Below are 9,803 nucleotides of genomic sequence, written 5' to 3'. Positions count from 1 at the left end.
GTGTAACTAAATGACTGAAGAAACAAGGAAATGAATGGGAAAGAAGAGACAAAACTGCCCTGCATAAGGATTCCAAGTAGATACTCTCCTCCAGAAGGTGGAGCTCATGGGCTGCGTGGTATTTCTGCACAGAGATTACAGCGTGGAGAGCAGGAGACAGAGCAGCTTTCCCGTGGGGGGGCCTGAAAGTGCAAACTCAGAGCCAGGTGCTCAAGGTCACACCCGCTGGAATAGGTCATGATGCAGAGAGACTCACAGCTGGGAGGAGCCTAAGCAGACGTGCGTCACGTGGGTCCCGGACAGGGTCCTGGAACAGAAAAGGACGTTGGGGATGAGTGGAGGAAATCTGACTGAAGCGAGGAGCTGAGTCATTAAGAGTGTCACCATTGCTTCACGAATGGTAACAAATGCCCCCTAGAAACGCAAGCCATTGATGATGGGGGAGCTGGGTGCCAGTGGGTCCAGGGACCACCTTCACAATTCTTCTGTACAATGGCTCTAAAAGTAAAGTTTATTTTAAAAGGAGGAGAAATAAGAAAAATGCATTAATAATGCAAGATCAAGGCAGAAAAAAATGAACCCCACTGCTCTGGTTGTCTTCCTGCGGGGTTGTTTTACCTTAAGGGAAGGGCTCAGCGTAAATTACTATTTTGGGGGTAGTAATGACGGGCTTTCCTCGGCAGAAGGGGTGCACACTAATCCGTGGTGTGGGTTTTGTCATGTACCCCGGAGCTGTCAAATTAGACCCGGCATAGAGTAGGTGCTTGGTAATCATTTGGTTTAAAAGAAAGTAAATAAATGGATCTGAATCCTTGAATTTTTGTGATTCCAATTGCAATAGGTCTTTGTTCAAATTCAAAACGTAAATGATCTTTTTTCCCACTGATCTAAAGAATAAACCACTTACCATGAGGGTTGACAAATTTAGCAAATAAAAATACGGGATGCTCAGGTAGCCTTGAAGTTCTGATAACGCATAATTTTCAGCTCCAATTCCCCATGCAACACCTGGGACATGCTTCATTGAAAACATTATTTGTTGCTTCTTAAATAAGAGTCCTGTGTGTGTCTGGCAAACCATCCCCCAGAAGATCCATCTCTGAGGGTGAGAATCTTTGCTGTGTGAAGATTCTACAACCTGGAAAGCAAAGCTGGCAGGAGTCGAGAGATTCCGGTGGTGGCAGAACCAGAAGGAACAGAAAAGCGCAGACTGGCGTCCCTAGAGGCAACCGCTGTCAACTTCTTCGCCTGTCAGTTCAGAAATAGTCTTTACACGTGCACGTCCCCGTGTGGATTAGCCTGTGTGTACCGTGTGCGTGCAAGTGCAAGGAGTCTGGTGTTGAGCAAGGGAGAGTCAGGACGCGGGACTGCGATCTTGCACCAGGAGCTCCATGGGGCAGCGGACCTGGAGCCAGCGGGGTGGGGCTGCCGCCGAGAAGGGGATCGCGGAGGGGCTGCATCTGTCTGGATACACATTCTCTAACCTGCTTTAGTTTTGTTTTTCCTAATCCTCTCAACCACACCTCTTTCCTGACCACCCGTTCCCTTCCAGACCCAGGTGAAATGTCTTCTCTCCAAGCGGCTTCCCCTGGTCCCACATTTGGGCTGAAGGTGCCACGTTCAGCCATCGGCTCCTTAGGGTCCGGTCACCCCCGTTAGCACCACCACGGGGATTATTTGGGCTGCTTCTCTGCCGCAGGTGCCTGGGGGGTGGGAGCTGGTTCACAGCTGTGGAAACAGCACCAAGAGCCCCCACCACACCCCGAGGGGCTGGTAAATATTTGTGGAATGAATAGATCACTTGTTATAACTTGGTTTTCCCTTCACACCCAGGGATAATCAAGGAGAGGAACTTCAGCTCTCAGACTGGTTTAATCCCCGATAAGAACAAAACTGTGTGCTTACAAACACACACACACACGCACACACACACACACACACACACACACACGCATGCATGCACACATGAACTCAATTTGGAGTGATGAGTTGTTTTTTTTTTTCTTTTTTCCCAAGCGGCAAATTAGAGCATCCTGGGAGGTTTCCATAAATTGGAGTTAATACTGACCCAGTCAACTTGCTTGAACCTTCCTGATTTATTCAGTGAAACAGAGAATCCCTTTGGAGACAGCTTGAAAATGCCGTGAACAGCTTCTCTTGATTGTGGCCTCAGCTCTCAGGAGAGGGTCCCATTTTCAGTGGCAGATACGCAATATTCTGCTTTATGGTTATATGCCATACTTCTTAGCTAATCCCTTCTTGGCTTTAGATTGTTTACAGTTTGGGGTTCTTGCCAGTAATGTTCCAGTGACTAACCTTGGACATATATATTCTTACACTGTCATGTGAGTTTATCTGCAGGTTAAATTCCTGAAACATTCAGAGTCATTAGGTCAAAGACAGCAGACTTTTACAATTTTGATGTAAGCTGCTAAATTTCCTTTTAATAATTTACCACGTTACTATCTTATCTACAGTGGATAAACTGTCATAAAATCTTTTATTCTCAGCAAAACTATTAGTGAAAATATCCAAATTCAATTTACATTTCTGTAATTATTATTGTATTTTATCATATTAATGTGTCTACCATTCATATGTACTTAATCTTCTGTGGATTCCTTTTCCATACATGTGTTTTCCAAATGGACCTCAGGTGCTCAGAGTTAGATTAATCATGAACTGTGATTCATGAAACACTGTCTTCATGGGTTTATGCAAAACCTACTTATGTTATTTATTGATTTGTTTGCTGATAAGCAAAGTCTTCTTGCTTTCTGATGTTTGGTGATGCCAATATCATGGGCATAAAGTATCTCTTGAGGTATGTCACTAATACGACGCAGTAATCACTTCCAAAGTTTTTCTCCTCTGTAAACTAATGAGAAAACTGGCCAAAATTGTTATAATCAACTCTTTCTGAAAGCTGGAAATTAACCAGGGGCTTACACTACTCCGGGGAGCATTTACTCAAGAAAAACAGCTCTCAGTAAGAAAAGTGAGGTTTGTGGCATTTTAACTTGCCCTGGACTGATTGCCTTTCTCTAGCTCTATAAGGGCCTGGAGTCAGATTCTCTCTCCCTCCCCAGGGTTTATTTTTGCTTTTTGTTGTTACATTTGTTTGTTTAATGACTTTTCCAAACTAATTTTATAAAATCTGTATTATTTGTCATTTATGGCCATTGAAATCTCTGCTCTGTTGGAGAGAATCTGATTTACAGACTTGCCATATTATATTATTTAAATTATTTATTTTTGATCAAAAACTACCAAATATGCAAAGAAACAAGACAGTGTGGTCTCTACACAAGAAAGAAAGCCATGAATAGAAACCATTTAGTAAGTCCAACACCTGAGCCTGAAGAAGCCCAGGTGCTGAACTTACTAAAGCTTTAAATAAGTCATTTTAAATATCTTCAAAGAACTAAAGGAAACCAAAGTATGAGGACAATGTCTTACCAAAGACAGTATCAATAAAGATGTAGAAATCATTAAAAAAAAAAAGAATCAAATAAAAATTCTGGAGTTGAAAAGTGCAATGTCTGAAATAAAAAATTTACTGGAGGAGTTCAGCAGTAGATTTGAGCAGACAGAAGAAAGACTCAACAATTCAAGGAGCTCAACAAATTCCAGATAGGATGAATTCAAAGAGATCCACAACTAGATAAACCAAAATCAAACTATCGGAAATCATAAGCAAAGAAACAGTCTTGAAAGCAGCAAGAGAAGTGACTCAATAAGATTAATGGATGATTTTTAGTTGTGGTGGAATGCTAGATCCGTTTGCATTCTTCTTTTCTCTAAAATGTTTTAAAACTTTGATTCCTTCTTGTGGATTTGAGATTCAGGTTTGCAATTTGGGGAAACTGTCCCATTGGAATGTTGATTAAGCTGCTTGAAATAGATAAAGGTTAACTTCAGATCGTTAACTATGTGTGATATTGAAGACTTTGCAGGAATGCCACACATCTATTTATTTAAGTCATTTTTTTTCAGTGTCCCAGAGCAAGGATGTATTTTTTAAAATGTGATTTTAACGTGTCCCTTACATTTTTCTTTGGAGGCTGCTGGTTTGTAGGGAGGCCTCCGTGCTTTGAGCACCTGTTCACCCCCAACTTGCCCGTGGGCCGCAGGTGGAGTCCGCACAGGTGGCCGATGGGGTCCCTGCCTTCGTGCTGGCCTCACGCAGTGGCCGTGGTGGAAGATGCCCCCCCCCCCTCGGGAGGCCTTGTTCTTGCCGAAGGCGTTTCTGGGGCTGGATCTGGTCATACCTGCCTCTGGCATTTCCAGGGGGTGAGTACTGAGGCCCTGACCCAGTTTTCTAAGAGCCGGCCCTGCTGTGGGTGGCCCCTGGTTCACTGGCTGAAGTAGGCACCTCCCAATTCAGGCACCACCAGGCAGGGCCCTTGACTCGGAGGAGAGGGTGGAGACCTGTGTCAGCTCACCAACTGCGCAGGTATATGGGCCTGTGTTTGTTTACCTGGCTCGTCTGGGGAGCATGGGCTGGCACTGTGGTCATTCAGTGCCCCTCTGACCTGGGCAGGGATGTGCTATGTTGGCTCACGGAGCCCAGAGCAGTTCCCAGGTGTAGGCAGGTCAGTGCCAGCCCGGCCCTCGCAAGGTCCCTGTCCCTGAAGGACCTGGCAGGTGGCTCCATCTGCCAGCCTGCAACACTGTGCTCACCATGGTGGGAGCTTGAGAGGCCATCTGCCCACTTCCAACACCCAGCATGTCCTCAAGCCCGCGGGCCAGGCTGGGAGACTGCGGCCCTTGGTTTTTGGTTGGTGGGACCTGGTAACCCACAGCGATGGAGGGGCCGGGCTCTAGGCTGGAGGGGCCTCCAGGGGGCGGAGGGGTTTGGAAGAATCCTGGGTGAGCCAGGGTGCGGGGGAGGGAGGGAGGCGTGCCAGCGGGGCAGGAAAACTCAGGGGGTGGCTCCAACCGAGGCTTCAGGTGGGGGACACTGGTCTGTGGAGGGGAGAGACCAAGGTCAGATTCTAAGGCCTTCGTTCATTCAGCTCAAGACAACCGACTAATCAAACACACCGCACACAACCACCCCCAGCTCTGGGATCTGTCAAGCACCGCCAACAGCAGCCCGCACCTGCCTCCTCCCACCCACAATGACCTGCAAGACCCCACAGCCCTACCCGCTCCTTGGCTCTCCCTCCCCCGACCTCTGCTCCTGCCACATGCCTCACATGCTTCCTCCTCCAGGCAGCCTCCCTGGCTGCACTCCCCAGCTCTAGGGGCCTCTTTTCCCTACAGCCTTGTCTCTAATGAATTAGTGACCAACTGCAGTGTCCCTGGGTAACCCACACAAGGGCTGAAGAATGTCTCTCTTGTTCTACGTGCATCCAAACTCCCAGAACAGGGCCTGGCCTTTGTGTTTGTTGATTGACTGAATGATACACAGGGAAGGGGTACAGGGAGAGGCCGGTGCCTCACAGCACCTCCTCCCGGCTGTGTGACCTCAGCTGTGTTTCTGAATCTCTCTGGGTGTCCACATCCACAGGATGGAGATGACAGTTGTGCCCACACCACCTCGTTATAGGGGCTTCATGAGATCTGGCAGGTGAAGTGCCTGTCACTGGCCTGTCTGTACTGGGTGCCCAGTACAGGCTGGCCGTGTTTCTGGTTACTCTGGTCTTGGGTGGTTATTGCTAGTGGGGGCTTCCCACCTCCTCCCCAGCCCCCTCTCCTGGGTACAGGGGAAATGGCTGGACGGTGGTGCTCACCATCGAGGTTGAAGACCGGGCCTTCCTGTAGATGGAACTTGGAGACGTACGCAAGATACTGTCCCAGCCACTGGGGATCCTCCAGCATTCTTCTGGCTGAAATCCAAGCGGCTGCAGTGAGGGGCCAGGAACCCAGGGCTTTTCTTGGATGAGGCCCCCCCTCCCAGCTCCCTGCCGGGCCTGGGACCCGCGGCTCTTCAGCCGTAGCTACAGTGGCTGCGCCCTGTCCCCTCGCCTGCTGCGTCCGCTCTCGGCACCGCAGACACAGCCCTCCTTGAAAGGGAACGTCAGGCATGTTCCCTCAGGTGAGGACCCCAGGGGAGCCCCAGCCAGTCTTCAGGACAACGGCTGCTTACCCTGCACAGCCCACCCTCCACTCTGTCCTCGGGGCCCCGCCTTCTCACCGTGGCACTTCCACTTTCTAAGCCCCATGTGGCTCAGTGACATCCACATTCATGGCTGCATGGGTTCTGCCCTCCTCAGGACAGCGGGTGTGGAAGATGTTGGCCCCACATCCCCCACTGCTGGGCCCAGGTGCTGCCTGGCTAGCACCGGGGAGCCAGCACCGGGGAGCCAGCACCTACCCAGCAGTGCCCACAGGCTGGTGACCTCGCCGTCGTCCTGGAAGCGGACGTAGAGGATGAGGTGGCTATAGTCAGTGCTGACGAAGTGCAGGAGAATGGTGCCGCCTCCCTTGACTGCGGGGACCGAGGCCGGTGACCAGCCATCCTCCCCTCTGGTCCCGGCTCCATCCCACCCCGCGGAGAGCGTGTCACCACCAAGAGGATGTCACCCACACACCCATGACCAGTCTAGGGCACAAGGGCCCCCCGCCCCCCCATCTTTCCCAGGGGGCTGGGCTGCTCACAGGCGCTTTGGTACTGGCCGAGGAGCCCCGTTGGATGGACGGTGACATTTAGTCCTTGGCACACGCCTTCTCCTCTGGGAAAAGAGAAAGGGGATTACTGGTGGTCACCCTCCTAACCCTCCCTGTCTCTTGGCCCCTGGCCTGGTGCGGGCTCAGGTCTGCTGCAGGGGGTGCGTTGGGGACACCCCCAGCTGAGGTCCCTCCATCTCCCAAGGCTCTTGGCCCCCTGGGCTTTGGAGGGTCAGATTCTCAGCTCTGGGAGCCCTGGGAGGCGGGTCTGCTCATTCCTCGGGGCATGGAGGGGGCCCACCCATGAGGTGCCGGGATGGGGCTGAAGGGGCCAGAGGGCAGGAGTGAGGAACTGGCGGCCTCCTTGTTTCTGGGATGGAGGGAAGCCTCCCAGGGCGGTTGGACCCAGGCTGGCTTTGGCTGGCGGCTTCAGGTCTCCAGGTAGGGGTTGTCTGTGGCCGTAACTGCTGTCCACACCATGGGTGCGTCCTCGAGTTCACAAGGTCAGCGTGTGGCCCCCTGCAGACCCTCCCGACCACCAGCCAGTGCTGGGAGCACAGCCCTGCCAGGGTCCCCTAGCCTCTGGGGCGGGCATGAGCAGTTGGGGGGAACAGAGCTGTCTGTCCCACCCACCCCCACTTTGAGGCTTCGGAGGCCCTGAAGCTGAGCCTGAGACCGCCTAGGCAGGGGCTCGAGCCCCAGCGCTGCCGTGGGTCCTCCCCAGGTCTGACTGCCGTGCTGTCCCTTGGGAGGACCCCGAGGGGCTGCGGGGAACACGCTTACGTCCAGAACAAGACAAGCTCCACGTCCTCGCCCCGGCTCCAAATGGAGTGGAGTGCGAGCCTCAGGGGGTCATCTGGGGCGGCCAGGGGTGAGTGGCTGGCGGCTAGCTGGACGGTCAGCCAGCGCCACTCCACCTGCAGGGGTGCGGGCGCAAGGGCGGGTGAGGGTCCTTGGCCGAGTGGCACCTGGAGCCCCCCCCCCCCGGAGGGTCTTTGCTCTCGGCCCCCAGCATTGGTGCCGAGCACTGCCAGGGACGATCACAGGCCCTGGGGGTACTGGCGAGTGCCCGCGGGCTCTGGGCTGGGGACACGTGGTCCACTTCCTTGCAGCCTCTCCCCCACTTCCTTCAGCTCCTCCCATATCTGGTCCAAACGCTGTCCACTGTGGGGTCCATGTGCCCCGGCTGAGTCCAGGGAGGATGAAGGACGCCCTGGGACTGCCCTCGCTGCCCCCCGCCCAGCACAGTGATGGTTGATGGGCAGGCAAGGTCAAGCAGGGGAAGGAGCCCCTCGACTCTGAGCCCCTCATCACCCTCAGGACACCCTCCTGTCGTCCCAGCAGTGACGCTGCCAGTGCTCGGCCAGGCCTCCGGGCCCATCCCCAGCAGCAGAGCGCTGCATCTACTTTCCCTGGTGGTGCAGGAATGCAGAGACCCTGCCTCTAGCTGGGCGGACAGACGCCCCTCGTCCATCCCTCTCCCTTAGTGTCCTGCCCGCTTCCTGCCCGCCTGCCCCGAAGTGCCTCCTCCGTGTGACACTTGTCCCACATCCCCATCCCAAGGCTGAGTCTGGGACCTGAGCCGCATGGTTACCTTCTGGGCGTCAAAGCCTGGTTGCACTGGCACATCTTCCAGAGTCTCCTGGGCTCTGGCCAGGCCCAGGCTGAGGATCAGCAGCAGCAGGGGCCCACTCTCCAGGACCTTGACTGCAGGGCCCCAGAGGGAGGAGAGGCCAGGCAGCTGGTGCCCCTTCTCTGTCCCCATCCTCCAGCACTGACTTGCTACCTGGGCCAACCCAGATGTCCTAGCCAGACTCTTGGAAAATTCTGGAATCATCTCCGTGGGTGTGAAGGCCTCTATGTTACCCGCCTTGCGTACAGAGGAGTGAAGGATGCTTGGCCTGGGCTGAGGCTGTCAGGGCAGTTTGACCACATAGCTCTGTCCTGGGAGCCCTGGGAGGCGGGTCTGCTCATTCCTCGGGGCTCAGCTGCCCTTCCTGGCCCGCCCTCCACCCAGGGTTGTCTGTCCATCCATCCTACAGAGCCAGAAAGGCCACGACACCCTCCTTGTCTTCCCCTCCCGCTGTCCTGGGGCCGAGGTTGGCATGGAGGTCCTGGGATGTGGTCAGCTCACTGGCTCCCACTTGTCCCCAATTACAGCCAGCATCTCTCGCCTGCCCCCCCCCCCACAGCCCCTTCCTGAATTCAGAGGCTCAGAGGCTGCACTCTGTGTGTGCTGGCCCGTGGGGTGCAGCTCAGCCTCGGATGTGCTCTGCTGACCTCTTTAATGGAAGGAAGTATCCAAGATTTAAATCCTTTTCAAAGAACAATTGAAAAACATCCACAAGCTGAAAATTTAAAGAACTCTGCGGAAACAGCAAACACCAGGCTTACAGAGCAGCCTCTCTGAAGGACACAGAGGAGCTCCAGACGGAGGCAGCTGGATCCGGAAAGTGGGAGGAACGGGGCTTTCACCCAGGTGCGACTATGCCCTTGCGCCCCCAGCCCCCCGCCTTCCTCCTCCTCCCTTCCCTCCCCTCCCTCATCTGGCTCCCAGATCACACAAGCCAGTGACACCAGTGTGTCCTGTGAGCTCTGGGCCTGCATGGCGTCCACCCTGAGGGAGCCCTTTCCTGGTGTCACCGCCTCTCTTGCCCTGGGAGCCCCTGGGACTGTCAGCCTTGTCTGCCAGGCAGGCTTGCTGGCTTTTCCATCATCACATCCACTTGTGTCCAGCAGTGAGGCACCCTTGGCCTTCACTTTCTGGGATCAACCACCACCCACGGACAGAGGGAGACCAAACCTGGCAGCCAGGCTGCAGAGAGGTCATTAGAGCCCCTTGCCAAGGGAGTGTCCCTGCCGGCAGCCAGGGTGTGTTCTGGGACCTTAGATGACCTCAAATGATGGCCCCCTCCCCACTTCTGGGCCTTCCCCAGTCCTGGGAGGGGTCCAGCCACTGTGTCTTGGGGGTGGGCCCTGGGAGAGGGCCGGGGTGGTGAGCAGGATGGCCGGGGCCCCGGCACTGCTGTGTGATTCTGAGCCGGACTCCACCTGCATCTCTCACAGCTGGCGGTCCCCGTGCTTGCCTGGCCTCGGCAGACCCAGGACGGTCAAGAGGCTAACGTGTCAGAGGCTGACTCAGAAAGCCCTAGTTAACGCGGGCTGGCTTGTCCCTGCGACTGGAGACC

General features: G+C 54.3%; 1 protein-coding gene across 1 annotated transcript; it reads right to left on the bottom strand.

Moving 5' to 3' along the window:
- Positions 1–252: 252 nt before the first annotated feature.
- Positions 253–8,380, bottom strand: LOC116152564 (uncharacterized). The gene is made up of 8 exons (XM_064490894.1): positions 8,210–8,380; positions 7,399–7,532; positions 6,607–6,680; positions 6,323–6,436; positions 5,739–5,834; positions 4,684–4,868; positions 4,102–4,175; positions 253–307 (listed from the first exon to the last, which is right to left on the bottom strand). Exons 1-8 carry the CDS (start codon positions 8,378–8,380, stop codon positions 253–255), a joined length of 903 nt encoding a protein of 300 aa, XP_064346964.1.
- Positions 8,381–9,803: the final 1,423 nt, after the last annotated feature.

Source organism: Camelus dromedarius, chromosome 10 (genome assembly GCF_036321535.1).
Source record: "Camelus dromedarius isolate mCamDro1 chromosome 10, mCamDro1.pat, whole genome shotgun sequence".
NCBI lineage: Eukaryota > Metazoa > Chordata > Mammalia > Artiodactyla > Camelidae > Camelus > Camelus dromedarius.
The sequence above is the reverse complement of the archived record's forward strand: the minus strand, read 5'-3'. Positions and strand labels throughout refer to the sequence as shown.

Bases quoted from the DNA above. Each gene is read 5' to 3' on its own strand.
- LOC116152564 (XM_064490894.1), bottom strand. From the start codon at position 8,380: ATGGGGACAGAGAAGGGGCACCAGCTGCCTGGCCTCTCCTCCCTCTGG. The intron at 6,681-7,398 runs GTAAGCGTGTTC...CTCTTTTCCCAG, and splicing joins GAGCTTGTCTTGTTCTGGAC to AGGAGAAGGCGTGTGCCAAG. The intron at 308-4,101 runs GTGCTCAAAGCA...TTTCTGTTCCAG, and splicing joins GGCAAGTTGGGGGTGAACAG to GACCCTGTCCGGGACCCACG.